The following is a 17,138-nucleotide window of genomic DNA, read 5'->3' as shown; positions in this document are numbered from 1 at the left end:
TGAGGGAAGTGGTGACTAAGAGTGTGTCTCTTTAGATCATATAGTTTAATTTCCCTTAAATCGTATTTATGAGTAATTTTGATTATCAAGGCCTAAGATATATGTACGTTTTATCATTTTTAAAGTAGCTCCTAGTATCAAATGAATTTCAAAACTTTAAAACAAGGTGTGGATGCATTATTTGGTCTTGGATTTCAATGATTTTCTTAAATCATACTCTCATTGTTGTCTTGGTAGTTTGTCTAAGAAACCAAATTAAATCATCCAAAGATGAGGCCTAGCTAAATGTGCATGAATTTTATGTTTAGTGAACACGCTATTGATCTACATTGTTGTATTGTCTAGTAAAAAATTATCACTGTAGCATATTATTCAGTTTGCTGAATTTAAATTATGTTTTCTAGACAAGAAAAAAAAAATATATTAAAAACTGGTCGTCATTGTTGGAATTTGGCATTAAAAATTGAATACAGACAAATACTGCACAGGTCTCTATGATAGGGTATGTGGAAGCAAGAAAATAATATGATGATCATGATACTGTTGCGAAAGAAGCATTCAATTGTCCTCTTATCACAACAGCAAATTTATCCTCAACTGATATCAAAAGGTTTATGAATAAAGATTTCTACAATAAAAGGCTTTTACTGTGGGATAATTCTTCTGACTGGTACAAATTCATCAATCAAAGTAAAGTCAATATAACGGACTATCTAAAAATGATATATCACTTTCCAGACAAGATCAAATAAAAATTATTCGCCTAAGATTAGGACACAGTCGTGCTATGCATGATCATATTTTGAACACAGAATTGAGAAAAGAATGCAAATTTTGCAGTTGAAATATATTCGATATGAACTACTTATTAGTCAACTGCCAATATATTAAACAATTTACTGATTTAATCTTTCCAAATAATAATTTGATTGATGTTTTACGAAATCCACACAATATATCACAGAAATTTGAAATAATTAAATTTTTAAAACTCTGTAACCTTTATCATTCCTTATAAATACATACATATACAAATTTTTCCAAAAATTTCATGAAAAAATGTAATCATTTCTTGTAATTATATGTATATATGTTACATTTCTAATAGACTTCTTATACATAAAAATGTTCTTGCTAATTTCCTGTACACTATCATTTTTTTTTTTAGCTTAAGGCCAGATCGTCCCCTTATATTTGTAATTTACTTATAAATATAATTGTTAATAAATAAATAAATAAAAATGATGATCATATAATTTTAAGTTGGTTGCTGATACATTTTTTTATTTTTTTTTTTTACTTGTTGACTCAAGTCAAGTTTTCTACTGTTTTTTTTTTTTGTCTTTTGAATTTGTTTAGCGAAAATTTTTTTAGCTTAAGGCCAGATCGTCCCCTTATATTTGTAATTTACTTATAAATATAATTGTTAATAAATAAATAAATAAAAATGATGATCATATAATTTTAAGTTGGTTGCTGATACTTTTTTTTTATTTTTTTTTTTTTACTTGTTAACTCAAGTCAAGTTTTCTACTGTTTTTTTTTTGTCTTTTGAATTTGTTTAGCGAAAATTAATATTTTCTTTTGGTGGGAAAGGATATACCCAGTAATATAGCAAACATTTTTTAAATTTATTGTACATCTACTAGAAACAATTGCAGAACAGTATCATTTTAATGAATATCACATTTAAACATAAGCTCCAAAGCAGCATGAAAATTAATATAGCCGGCTCTATTCGATTGATTAATTTTTATGTTATCTTTTTTATTTCAAACATATTTTGGTGTATAAAAAAATAAACAGTATTATATTCATAGTGTTAAAAGAGTTAAATGTCAGTTTCCATACTAGTGAAACATTACTTTACATATTATTTAGTTTATAGTATGAAGTAAATATCAATATTTTCATGGAAAAAAATAATATTTGTAACAGCCCTTGGAAACAAATTTTCGACTTGTTTCAAAGTAATTTTTATTGTATAGTTAACGTCGATTATTCAAATTCTTAAAAAAATTATATTGCGCAGGTACATATACCCCTTTTTTAGGTCCCCACGCCAAAATTGAATATAGATAGCTTCTTTATTATAGCCAATATTTCCCTAGGGTTTATTTCCCCAAGAGCTATCATTCAGCAGATTTATATTGACTCTGTATATTTACATTTGCCTATTCAAGCGGTGTCTGTACTTTACTAACGCTTTTTTCCAACTTTTCATTCATAACGCAGCATCGATATCGGAGATTATACTTATGGTCCGCTGTTTTCACTAAATTCATGTCACTAAATTCATTCTATAATGGGAAAACATTTAATATGAGAAGACATTGTTTCGTTTATTATTATTTTGCATCTATACAGATTTCTAAGAACTTAATATAAATTTTAAAAATGATTACACCTCATTCAGTTATCAAAGCGTTTTTTTTTTGTAAACCACAACCACTGTACCAACCGGTTTCTTGTTCAACCGCCCAGTTAACCGACCGGTTTCTTTTTGAACCGCCCCAGTTAACTGACCCGTTTCTTCTTGAACCGCCTCAGTGAACCGACATGTTTGTTTTTAAACTGCACTAGTTAACCAACCGGTTTCTTCTTGAACCGCCCCAATCAACTGACCGGTTTCTTTTTGAACCGCCTCAGTGAACCGACCTGTTTGTTTTTAAACTGCCCCAATTAATCGACCGGTTTCTTCTTGAACCGACCCAGTTAAACGACCTGTTTGTTTTTAAACAGCTCCAGTAAACCGACAGACCCAGTTTACCTATCGGTATCTTTTTAAGCCACCTCAGTTATCACAGCAGTTTTTTTAAACCGAGAATATTCATGGTGTGCCTTAACAAATTTAAATGGAAGGTGCTTACACCTCGGAAGTTTTTGCTGATTCTGAAACTACAATGCTCATAGATGAGAAATATCAAGAAACGAAAAAAAAACGCCGGAGGGATTTTCAAATAAATCGCGATTTAAGTTCACATTTTTAGGGGTTCTTTAGGTTTTCACGATTTTGCTTGGAAACCGCGTATTCTATGTAAATGGGTCTAAAGAAAATGTTGTAGCTGTGAAAATTCTTAACAAGATTGTCCTTTATGATATTTTTGTAGGTTTTACCGTTTTTGAGATATGGAAGTTAAAATTGAGACAATGCACTGACTGTATCGCCTCCTTATAAAACAATGTCATTACTGCAATTTCCCAAATTAAACTTATATATCTTGAAAATGGCACAACCTAGAAAAAAATAAATCATCCAATCTTGTAGAAAATTTTCACACCTTCAACATTTTCTTTAGTCCCATTTTCATATGACTTGCGGTTTTCAAGCAAAATCGTGAAGATTTAAGATAAAAACCTAAAAATTTGAATTGAACCTCTATATCTCAAAAACGGTAAAACCTACGAAAATATGAATTTTGATCGCGATTTATTTAAAAATCCCTCCGGCGATTTTTTCTGTTTTTTTTTATTTTTCTTATCTATGAACATTGCTGTTTCAGAATCCGCAAAAACATCCCATGTGTAAGCGGTTTCCATTAAAAGTTAATTAAGGGACACTGTGCATAATATTGTTTTATAAGGGGACGATACAGTCAGTGCATTGTCCCAATTTGAACTTCCATATATCAAAAACGGTGAAACCTACAAAAATATCATAAAGGACAATCTTGTTAAGAATTTTCACAGCTACAACATTTTCTTTAGACCCATTTACATAGAATACGCGGTTTCCAAGCAAAATCGTGAAAACCTAAAGAACCCCTAAAAATGTGAACTTAAATCGCGATTTATTTGAAAATCCCTCCGGCGTTTTTTTTCGTTTCTTGATATTTCTCATCTATGAGCATTGTAGTTTCAGAATCAGCAAAAACTTCCGAGGTGTAAGCACCTTCCATATAAATTTGTTAAGGCACACCATGAATATTCTCGGTTTAAAAAAACTGCTGTGATAACTGAGGTGGCTTAAAAAGATACCGATAGGTAAACTGGGTCTGTCGGTTTACTGGAGCTGTTTAAAAACAAACAGGTCGTTTAACTGGGTCGGTTCAAGAAGAAACCGGTCGATTAATTGGGGCAGTTTAAAAACAAACAGGTCGGTTCACTGAGGCGGTTCAAAAAGAAACCGGTCAGTTGATTGGGGCGGTTCAAGAAGAAACCGGTTGGTTAACTAGTGCAGTTTAAAAACAAACATGTCGGTTCACTGAGGCGGTTCAAGAAGAAACGGGTCAGTTAACTGGGGCGGTTCAAAAAGAAACCGGTCGGTTAACTGGGCGGTTGAACAAGAAACCGGTTGGTACAGTGGTTGTGGTTTACAAAAAAAAAACGCTTTGATAACTGAATGAGGTGTAATCATTTTTAAAATTTATATTAAGTTCTTAGAAATCTGTATAGATGCAAAATAATAATAAACGAAACAATGTCTTCTCATATTAAATGTTTTCCCATTATAGAATGAATTTAGTGACATGAATTTAGTGAAAACAGCGGACCATAAGTATAATCTCCGATATCGATGCTGCGTTATGAATGAAAAGTTGGAAAAAAGCGTTAGTAAAGTACAGACACCGCTTGAATAGGCAAATGTAAATATACAGAGTCAATATAAATCTGCTGAATGATAGCTCTTGGGGAAATAAACCCTAGGGAAATATTGGCTATAATAAAGAAGCTATCTATATTCAATTTTGGTGTGGGGACCTAAAAAAGGGGTATATGTACCTGCGCAATATAATTTTTTTAAGAATTTGAATAATCGACGTTAACTATACAATAAAAATTACTTTGAAACAAGTCGAAAATTTGTTTCCAAGGGCTGTTACAAATATTATTTTTTTCCATGAAAATATTGATATTTACTTCATACTATAAACTAAATAATATGTAAAGTAATGTTTCACTAGTATGGAAACTGACATTTAACTCTTTTAACACTATGAATATAATACTGTTTATTTTTTTATACACCAAAATATGTTTGAAATAAAAAAGATAACATAAAAATTAATCAATCGAATAGAGCCGGCTATATTAATTTTCATGCTGCTTTGGAGCTTATGTTTAAATGTGATATTCATTAAAATGATACTGTTCTGCAATTGTTTCTAGTAGATGTACAATAAATTTAAAAAATGTTTGCTATATTACTGGGTATATCCTTTCCCACCAAAAGAAAATATTAATTTTCGCTAAACAAATTCAAAAGACAAAAAAAAAAAAACAGTAGAAAACTTGACTTGAGTTAACAAGTAAAAAAAAAAATAAAAAAAAAGTATCAGCAACCAACTTAAAATTATATGATCATCATTTTTATTTATTTATTTATTAACAATTATATTTATAAGTAAATTACAAATATAAGGGGACGATCTGGCCTTAAGCTAAAAAAATTTTCGCTAAACAAATTCAAAAGACAAAAAAAAAAAACAGTAGAAAACTTGACTTGAGTCAACAAGTAAAAAAAAAAATAAAAAAATGTATCAGCAACCAACTTAAAATTATATGATCATCATTTTTATTTATTTATTTATTAACAATTATATTTATAAGTAAATTACAAATATAAGGGGACGATCTGGCCTTAAGCTAAAAAAAAAAATGATAGTGTACAGGAAATTAGCAAGAACATTTTTATGTATAAGAAGTCTATTAGAAATGTAACATATATACATATAATTACAAGAAATGATTACATTTTTTCATGAAATTTTTGGAAAAATTTGTATATGTATGTATTTATAAGGAATGATAAAGGTTACAGAGTTTTAAAAATTTAATTATTTCAAATTTCTGTGATATATTGTGTGGATTTCGTAAAACATCAATCAAATTATTATTTGGAAAGATTAAATCAGTAAATTGTTTAATATATTGGCAGTTGACTAATAAGTAGTTCATATCGAATATATTTCAACTGCAAAATTTGCATTCTTTTCTCAATTCTGTGTTCAAAATATGATCATGCATAGCACGACTGTGTCCTAATCTTAGGCGAATAATTTTTATTTGATCTTGTCTGGAAAGTGATATATCATTTTTAGATAGTCCGTTATATTGACTTTACTTTGATTGATGAATTTGTACCAGTCAGAAGAATTATCCCACAGTAAAAGCCTTTTATTGTAGAAATCTTTATTCATAAACCTTTTGATATCAGTTGAGGATAAATTTGCTGTTGTGATAAGAGGACAATTGAATGCTTCTTTCGCAACAGTATCATGATCATCATATTATTTTCTTGCTTCCACATACCCTATCATAGAGATGTAATTTACTAAACAGACCTGTGCAGTATTTGTCTGTATTCAATTTTTAATGCCAAATTCCAACAATGACGACCAGTTTTTAATATATTTTTTTTTTCTTGTCTAGAAAACATAATTTAAATTCAGCAAACTGAATAATATGCTACAGTGATAATTTTTTACTAGACAATACAACAATGTAGATCAATAGCGTGTTCACTAAACATAAAATTCATGCACATTTAGCTAGGCCTCATCTTTGGATGATTTAATTTGGTTTCTTAGACAAACTACCAAGACAACAATGAGAGTATGATTTAAGAAAATCATTGAAATCCAAGACCAAATAATGCATCCACACCTTGTTTTAAAGTTTTGAAATTCATTTGATACTAGGAGCTACTTTAAAAATGATAAAACGTACATATATCTTAGGCCTTGATAATCAAAATTACTCATAAATACGATTTAAGGGAAATTAAACTATATGATCTAAAGAGACACACTCTTAGTCACCACTTCCCTCAAGTGTTCTTCTTAGCAATAATAAAATTAAAACGAATATCACTTCTAATTACCCCCCTACGTAAAGAATTTAAAGTTTTCATTGATTAGTAATAAAATTATAATTATATATAAAACATATGTATAAACAAAAGTTTATAGTTTTTAATAAAATGGTCTTTCTCGAAATATAAAATAAAAATATAAACTTATTAAATTAATGAGCACCATCACCAAACATGTCTATTATTTTCATATGCAAAATCTTTTGATCATTAACCTTAACCCCATAATCATCCTAAACATAAACAAATTTTTAAATGCATATGAATGTACATGAAACTACTTTACAGCATTCAATGATAATATTATTATTATATCAACAACAAAAATTATTTTATATTTAGATTTGTAACCAATTTATTATTTTTGTACTTCTTTCCAACCGCTGCCTAGGCTAAAGATGTAATTCACAAAATAAATCATAATATATAGCATTAGAGATGGATCTGTTGACGATTTCTTTGACAAATTCCTACACAATAAATTATATGCTGTAACAATCATCACCCTTCCTTTCAAAATTTGTAGTTCATGGGATCGAAGCTGCTTAGTGACAAGTTACTCCATACTCAATGACTGACAAATAGTATTAGTATCAAACGGCAAACTAAATTGATTTTTAGTCAACCCTTCTATCATATTTTAGGTCGCAGTGCATTGACCCAAAAATAATTTCCCTCAAAATTTAAATACTGAAAGTGGTATTTATAATATATAATAGGTATGATTATGAGAAACTTTTATCTCAATATTTTCGAGTTGCAAATTTCTAACAATGTTGGGTAACACAAATTATGTTTCTCGTCAAAACTTAAAAATATATTCATCAAATTTGACTACAATACTTTATTATGCAGCAACAATGCTGTACATATCAACAACAAAAGGCGAATGATCAGTAAAAATTGATAATAGTTTCCCTTCTAAAATATTCCCTTCCATTTAAAGTTAATTCTTTAACAAATACAACAACAGCATTGAGCTCAACTTCATCATATGGTGATTTGCAATAGCCACAAATGTATTGAAGTCAAATCGATTGACGATGTCAAAGAAAGAAAAAACAACAATAACATATAAGAATAGAAAATGATTTTCAAATCACTAAATTTTATATTGGTCTAACACGAGTTTTGAGAAACATACTAATAAGTCACAGTTTACAATAATAACAAGTACATCTAAAGGCAGACGTACAATACGATTTTGGTTGATTCTGTCCCACAGATATTTTGTCACGTAGCTAAATGCACCAAGAATGATAAAGTAGGCCTCGATTTTCAGATTTCTGTCTAGTAACACAACTGATTCTTTGTGATTCCTCCCCTCAGAGTTATGCATAGATGCAACAAAAATCATAAAATACCACCCAAAATTAAGACACACTCATATGATGGTTAGTACAAACTACAAGTATAACTATATGAGAAGATAGATAGAAGAATATAATATAATAAAAGGTTGGAAGAATATAACGAAGAATTTTGAAATAACATATATCTTGTCAGAAATCAGAAATGTATACATTAAATTGGAGCTATAGCATTTTTTGAAAATATGAAACAACAATATTATACAAACAAACAACAACATATGAAATATCAATAGCATCTTAGCAATAGAATTTTCCTTTCTTACCAACCATTCCCTATAATTACATGTAATTTTTAAATAATTAAATAAAAACAACAACCATCACACAATGCCCACGAATGTGTTAAAGACGAATCGATTGATGAATTCTTTGACCATTTTCTTACAATATCATGTAACAGAAAACAACAATAACTAGTATATTTCATAAATCAGTCAATGACAATCATCACCCAAAATATTTAGGCACATTCACATTTCAAATAAGTACATTTTTATGAAGGGTGATTTTACTTGGGTAATTAGCTTCTTAGTACAAATCATACTTTACAATAACAACAAACCACACTTACAACAAATACACATAGGGTAAACGCTTCTATTGTCGGCCGGTTCCAGTATTCGGCCACATTTTATATAAACGTCGATAGATAAGAACACAGTTATTTTTATACTCAAGCAAGACCAATGTTACAAAAAAATATATTACCCTCTAGTTTTACAAAAATTAATAAAACTAATGATCTGCATGTGATAAATACAATAGGAACAACAAATTAAGTGGCCGACTATTGGGGCACTTACCCTACATACAATTGATTCTTAGTCATTCATCCCCTCAGAAGAACGCAAAGTAACGAGATGCATATAGAATCAAAATATATCACCAAAAATTAAGGCATACTCACATGAATATTTAGCTGATTAGTTACATTCCCCCTCTTATTTTTTGTCTCGTAACGAGATGCAATAAAAAAATCAAAAACATACCAACAAAAATTTAATCACGCTCACATAAATATTAAACTGATTAGTAAAAAGCCATACTTACAACAATAACAAGTACATCTTAACAACAAGAACCAAAACATGACCTTCAGAGGTATGAATCCCCTTCATTTGTTAATGCATCGATTGGATTTCACACCTATATTATCTATTTTTTGATATTTTTACCCTAAGACTAACAACCATAATATAAGTGTTCAATAACAAAGGTCACTGGAATTTAAAAATCGCCTACATACACAATAAATATGATCATTCAAAAAAGGCTACTTGGATTTACTCAATTTTCATTTGTAAATGCATTGATTAAATTTCACACCTATTTTATCTATTTTTTGATATTTTTACCCTAAGATTGACAACCATATTATAAATGTTCACAAACAAAGATTACTTGAGATTATATATATATAATGTGTAAACATAACAAAAATTCTTTGTTAATGTCACTTCAACTTACTCCAGTTTTTAACTCATATTATTATGCAAACACACTAAACATGTTCATAAGCAAAGTGCATCGATTAAATTTCACACCTAAATTATCTATTTTTTCATGTTTTTATCCCTAAGATTGACAACCATAATATAAATGTTCACAAACATTTTGATTTATGATTGAGCTGGAAATATAAAGGGACGCACCTAAATAATCCCCCCTCCCTTTATAGATGAGTTGGAATTTTCACACCTTTGGAATTTTTTCAATTATGTAAACAAGAACCCCCGCTTATCTGACCCTTTTGGTTTTCCTTTGACTTGGAACATCCTATATACTACTACTTGGATAGTTTCGCTCTCAAAACGAAACAAAACCACAAACTTTTCAATGCAAAAATACGAAAACCGTACGATTACTGAAATGTAATTCGCCTATGCTTTGCCGAGTTGTTTTATTCACCACCGAAACAAAAAGAATTTTTGGCAAACATTTGCTGTACGAAATGATCAATGCCACACTCAGACACACGCACACATTTGATTGCTTAACAACCCAGCAAACCAAAGGTCTGATGCACGACACGTCTGAACAATTTCGGAAGCAAAGTCGTTCAGATTTCGTTCCGATTTCTAAACGATTTTTCGGCGAGGAAATAGTTCAGATTTTGTATCGATTTCGGAACGAATGTCGGAAAGAAATTTCCTTTCCGAATTTCTCAAGGATTTTTTCAGATTTCGTTACGAAATGATGCCAACCACTTCAACAACTTATGTTTATTGTGACCGTGTTGTTATTATTTTTGCTTTGATGTGTATATTTGTATGCCGGGCAGTATCGGCCAAATGTATATGAAATAAATAAAACTAATTTATTTCATTTTTATACCCTCAGCCTTTAGGCTAAAGAGGGTATATACACTTTGATAAGACCAAACATTTGCCTCATCGAAATAATGGTTTTAGACCCCAAGTATGTTTGAACTCTCGAACGGATCTGCCGATTGTGTCCAAAATTTGACCTTTGTCATATTTTGTCCAAACTTAGCTTAAGTTCGAAGATAAGCTATACCGGTACACTGCTTCATGTACCTCCCCCACAAAAGTTCAAAAATGTTCGGAAAATTTGTGCGCACGATAAGTCATGAAGGGAGTGACCGATGTGGTCAATACATTACACACCCAAATATATCTACTAGATGTATATTAGTTTTGAATATGGATTATATTTGTCCATTCCTTTGCCCTACAGGACTATGGAGTAGTTCTTAAGCACAATCACTAAAACTCAACCGCCTTTTTGGATATGAAAGGCGCCTTCAACCAGGTTAGTGACTGAGCAATAGAACAGTGCATGTACACCAGAGCTGCATGAGACCAATACTGCATAATAAGACCATAAGACCATACCAAAATAACTACTTATATCGCGCGACATGCCCTTGTAAAAATAATGGGTTAGTAGGGGGTTTTATAATGGGTATTCTTGCTGGGCATGGGACAAACGTACAAGGTTCCTGATTAGCAAAAACCAAAAGAGTCTGCAAGCTTCTAAATCTACCAAATAATGACCACTGCCGCAGCTTTGGAAACGAAGAAAAGGAGGAAACGATTGAGCATCTCCTCTGGTCCATACCTCTCTGGGACTAAAATTGTGACCTACAGCGTGATTACAGGGTTAAGATGGACTGACGGACAGACATATCCAGATTGACTCATTTTGGTGCATATGTGCAGGTCATGATCTTAGATGTTTAGACTTCAAAGTGTTACAAATATTTGGCCCAAAACTAACTTATAATACGAGGGCTACTTGAAAGGTTACTACGTGTTGCCAGGGGCCATTTTACATTTCCATAGCCTAAACGTACTCAGTACGGTTTGTCGTACGACCATGTGTTACAGCTACTTAAAGGCATAAACTAAATTAGTGCGTGTTGCGTGTACGTTCTTCAAAACAACAACAAAATATATGTACATATTTCAAATTTGAAATACATGTATTTTGTTTTTGTTTTGAATAATGCACACGCAACATGCACTAATTTAGGTTTTGCGCTAAAAAAATCAATTTGCCTAGAAATGGCATTTATTTGTGAACATTTTCAAATGAGAGCTATATCAGCCGTTGTTTAACAAAGGGACATTACTCTCCCATCAATTCGACGCCTCCAAACAATAGTATGCTAAGTCGACTTAGCATGTTTTCAAGTTCTTTACATTTTTATATTTAACGTCCTTTAACTTAAATTCTGTCAAATTTTGGTAATAATCGGTCAATCCGAACAGAAGTTATAAACAAATATTTACTTAGAATAGTACTGAAGGTCAAAGAAATTTCCAAATTTTTAGAGCTTGTCCTGCGAAACTCGCTTTTCAGAATTAGCAAACTATTATTTGGAGGTGTCGAACGCCCTTTAAGTTAAATTCTGTCTAATTTTGGTAATGATCGGTCAATCCGAACAGAAGTTATAAAGAAATATTGACTTAGCATAGTACTGAAGTTCAAAAAAAATTTCCAAACTTTGAGAGCTTCTCCTGCAAAACTCACTTTTTAGACTTAGCATACTATTATTTGGAGGTGTCGAATTCTCTCTCATTTATTTTGGACACCAATGGTGTACGATGTCAATAAGAGCTCACATCAATTCAAACCAGCGCCTTTTTGATAGGACAAAACGTAGAATTGATGGGCAATTTGCCGTACAACCCTGACTTGGCAGCCAATGGTTTTTTTATTCCCGCACATCATGAAATAATGGTGCGTTGAGCGATTTTCATCGCCAGAAGATGCTCGTTGTAGTGAGAACCACAAGCACTATCTTTGCTAAATATTAAATGTTTGTGAGATGCAACCAATATAGTCCATCTTTGAACTCGGTGTCAATTTTTGGAGATTTTATTCGATGTGCAAAGTTTGGGTTTTCATTTCGAAAGTTAACGTGTTCAGCTGTCATTTTAGTTAAACACAAAAATTGGACGGATAAAATCCATCTTCGAACTTGATCGGATTTGAAACATATCGATTACTTCCTTAGACAGTTATCGTGCGCACCAGCCAAACAGACGGACGGATATGGATAGATCGATATCAATATGTGTTTTTAGCCCATTAGCAATCATTATTTCGATTAGGTATATTTTTTATCATATCATCCTAAGCAGTAAGGCTGAGGGTATAAAAGTAGGGTGTTTTATACCCTCATTCTTTATTCTTCACGAAGGTTAGGAAAACAGTGAAAAACTGTATAAGGTGGTTTCTGAGTGAAATCGGACACTTTTTCAAAATTATGTTTTTGATTTCCTTTATTTTTTGCTGTGGTGATGATGCTCATCAGCAGAATATTTCAGTTTATTTTCAGATTTTTTTTACAAACGGCTTCAGAGATGTCGCGCCTTGAAAATGTCGAATTCTGTAAAAATTATATGCAAAGAAATACTCTTAACTTCTTTAATATTGATCCAATTTGAAAAATATATTTTTTGTATGTTTTGTTGTTTTATTTATAGGAAAAAGTTTATTAATGAATTTTAAGAAAGAAAAGAAATAATAGTAATCATTCGAATCCCACTACCAAATAGGACTTAAAATTCGTGTAATTGATCGCAGTTTAATACAAAAAATTTTCAAGAAAATCGAAGGGGTCAATCGTTGTTAAAATTAGATTTCAAATTTAAAATCGCGAAAATTGCATCCAAGCCCACTGTGTAAATTTTTTATTTCTATTTTTTTCGCCTACAAGACAGTGTCAGAGATATTGTGCGAACGACTAAAGCCAATGGTCAACGAAATAATTAGACCATACCAATGCGGCTTTAGACCTGACAAGGCAAATACTGGAGAAGACCCAAGAGATGCAGATCGACATCTACCACCATTCTGCAAAACTCGTTCGGCTTTGTAAAATGACTCTAACTGACCTCTCGGAAGAGTTTTGTACCAAAAGAGGTTTGAAGCAAGGAGACTGCCTTTCGTGTGATCTTTTCAACATCATGCTAGAAAAGGTTATACGAGAGGCAAACGTCAAAAGAAGTGGCCACCGATAGACACATGTTACTTGCTTATGCTGGTGATATAGACATCATGGACCGATCAGTAAAATAAGTAACCGATACCTATATGAAGGTCGAAGGAGAATCTGCTAAAGTGGGTCTGGCGGTAAACGGCGAGAAGAGCAAGTTGATGGTGTCGACGCGCAATGAGTCCATTGAGATCGGAACAACTGTTGAAGGTGGTTCCTATAATTTTGAGGTAGTAAAAGACTTCGTATATCTCGGCACCACCATAAACACAACAAACGACATCAGTTGTGAAATAAAAAGAAGAATTGTATTGGCCAACAGATGCTACTTTGACTTAAGTAAGTACATCAAAACAAAGCCACAACTCGTCAAACAAAAATAACGCTTTACAATGCACTGATACTACCCGTGCTGATGTATGGCTCCGAAGTCTGGGTTCTTGCGCAAGCTGATAAGGCAGTGCTTGGCGTGTTTGAGAGAAAAATTCTTCGAATGATCTACGGACCAATCTGCGTTAACGGTGAATATCGACGTCGTATGAACCACGAGCTGTATATGCTATACAACGACATCAATATAGTTAAACATATCGATATGCAGCGATTGCGTTGGCTAGACCATATAATAAGAATGAGCGACGATGAACCCGCGAAAAAGGCGTATAAATTCGGGCCACATGGCGGTGCTCGCAGAATTGACAGGCCAAAGAATAGATGGCGCAAACAAGTGGATGAAAAGATGTCAAGGCGCGGTATTCCAGAAAGCGAATCACTAAACAGAGAGAATTGGAGATCTTTTCTTAGTTCGGTATATGGAACAAATGTTCTGTAATGGGCCAGCTAAATAAGTAAGTAATATTTGTTAACTCCCTACTTTTATACCCTCAGACTTACTTTAAATTTATGCTTCACGAAGGTTAGGAAAACAATGAAAAATGTAGTAATAAGTGTCACAATATATCTATATATCTATCTATATCTATATATATCTATCTATATATATATATTATAATGGGCAATTAATCTCCGCAATCAATCATAAAAAAACGATATAGACAATTAAAATGTGTTTATTTGTAAATTAATAGCAGCTGTTTAATTAAAATACTTATAACTTCCGATATAATAAAAAACAAACAATATTATTGCCCACAAATAATTAGAGTAGCAAGCTGTGTTGATGTGGTCACATCCTCAATCATCCTCCGAAACACTAAAAAACATATACACGTGTATAGTAAAAAAGGTTCTCTCTCTAACATGAACGATTGTATTATATATGTGGAATATTAGTAGTAACGGAAACTAGAGTCATCGAAAACAATTTCGTTAACGAATCCTTGGTGGAATTTCCGAAATTATCTTACGGAAGAATATATCTTCCCACTAACATACCCAAAGGGACAAGAGAGAGAGAGAGAGAGAGAGAGAGAGAGAGATAGGAGAGAATGTCAATGAGTGCACCCCCAATTCATATTTACCTCCGAGATATGGGTCCTACTTGTTATAGCCGAGTACTAACGGAGTGTGTAAAGACACCACTTGTAGATACTTTTTACATGGCTGAAATAGGGGGTTTTCACCACCATTGAAAATGTGATGTTATCTAGCCTTGGAATCGAATCGCAAAGCCGGCGTTGAAACCGGAACCCTGGGGAAAAATCACAAAATTGTGAAATTCTAATGCCTATGGGACTACATATTCCCGGAGACTATAAAAAATAACATAGAACGGTACCTCCCGATGTTCGGTATTTTCAAGGTTTTGGCTCAATATCCCACAGAAATGGGTGAAATTTGGCATTTAGTCTTCGTTGAGGGTATAAAACTTTCCACCTGAAAGTAATCTTCATATAGACCCCATAATGCGGTACCACCAGATTTTCGGTATTTAGTATTCGTAATTATATGTATATCAAGGTATTGTATTGTAAAATTTTCGAACCGTTTCGAATCGTAAATTAATGTTGCGTCCATATTTTGGAAAGGCCAACGATGTTGCCCCATATGTACTCTCTTAAAGGAGAGTATTATCGGTTAAGATATTCTGGTCCGGCAAGGAATAAGAGTTCGCTGTTAAGCGTACAAAAAGTTACATTTATAACAGTGGAACAATAACTTTTTATGCGAAAATTCCGATGTCATTTAATAATCTAGATCTCAAATAATTATTTATATGTGCAATTGTTAATCAATTGCTAATTTTACAACGTAGCATTGCATTTGCAATAAACCCATTTATCATTTAAGATTTTCAATTCATATTCACACCATTTTCCAGCTGCATCGCATCATTGTCGCTGCCTGCTTTGTTCAACAAATAAGAATAAATTTCAATTTATTTTCTAAGAGAAATTAGAATTGATGATCCTATTTCTCCCACCTTAATAAATATTAACAGCAACAACAATGTGAATTATTGTTATTATTATAGAGTATTATTAAGCCAATAAATGATCTTGAGCCAGTTATAGATATTAAACAAAGTGCATGGGTGCATAAGCGACGCTTCCTAGATACCATTCTACCCCCCATTGCCCACCCTCTAGCCCGTGAATAAATATTTAAATGACAAATACATTTTACATCATCATATCTCGTCGCTATTTCTTTGGCGCGTTGCAGGCAGATAGCCAGCCATAGATTTGTGCACACATTGTAAATATGTGGGAATGGATGGATGGTTGCTTGTAACTCATGGACAAGGGGGAGGAGAGAAGGCGGGTGGTGTAAGGACAAACACAACAACAACAAAAAATACTAATGCCAAAGACTTACATCAAATGCTTGGTCAAGGTCTGTCAAGTTCGCCATGTCTCACTAAAAGAAAACGATAATGTTTGAAGTGTGGAACACAATCAATAATTTGTTGATTTCGTTGTTGCTGCTGCGACGGCTGCTTCACGAATTTCGTTGTTGTTGCCGTAGATTTTCTTAAAAATTTGCTCTTGTTTTTGTTTTGCATGCATATTTAAAATTTTGGTTTATTATTAAATGGATGGTTGGTTGGTTGGTTGGTTGATACTGCTGCTGCATGGGGGGTTCAATAAGTTTATCGAACCAATTGAAATTATCAAATTTGTCGCTGAAGATTTTTACATCATTCCGAATGATGTCATTTTGATTTGTTTAATTAATTTTTATTTTTGTTATTTTATTTTGTTGTTCTTATTAATAAACACTAATTATACAAATGTTTTTCTTTGCTTTATTATGCATTTATTTTTTTAACAATTTCAAGGTACTTGGTGGCGTATGAAAAATATTAGTTAGAGTGTCAATGGCCCTTATTAACACTATAATGATACAAATACAATACGGTGGGATCATTAGCACATAGATATACATATAAATATGTATTGTTTATATAGTTCTGAGTAAAAGACCCTTAAATAATCGCCATAACTATAATTGCATTTTTATTCTTTCTAATTCCATAAACATATTCCACATAAGACATTTTGGACGTTTTTGCGTAAATTTC

The 17,138-nt window shown here is 32.1% G+C and overlaps 1 protein-coding gene across 50 annotated transcripts in view; it reads right to left on the bottom strand.

The window, feature by feature from the left end:
- Positions 1–17,138, bottom strand: part of slo (calcium-activated potassium channel slo) — a 297,333-nt gene that overhangs the window by 214,283 nt on the left and 65,912 nt on the right. For 44 of the 50 annotated variants that reach the window (XM_073962655.1, XM_073962632.1, XM_073962638.1 and 41 more), the window contains exon 2: positions 16,433–16,950. The exons of the other annotated variants lie outside the window; for them this stretch is intronic. In XM_073962655.1, the coding sequence (XP_073818756.1) occupies positions 16,433–16,468 (36 nt within the window). In that variant the 5' untranslated portion in view covers positions 16,469–16,950. The remainder of the gene's footprint in view (positions 1–16,432; positions 16,951–17,138) is intronic. 50 annotated transcript variants of the gene reach the window in all.

The sequence above is a fragment of the Musca autumnalis genome, unplaced genomic scaffold (assembly GCF_047663935.1).
Source record: "Musca autumnalis isolate F117 unplaced genomic scaffold, ASM4766393v1 scaffold_1, whole genome shotgun sequence".
NCBI classification, from domain to species: Eukaryota; Metazoa; Arthropoda; class Insecta; order Diptera; family Muscidae; genus Musca; species Musca autumnalis.
This window is presented reverse-complemented; position numbering and strand designations above follow the sequence as displayed.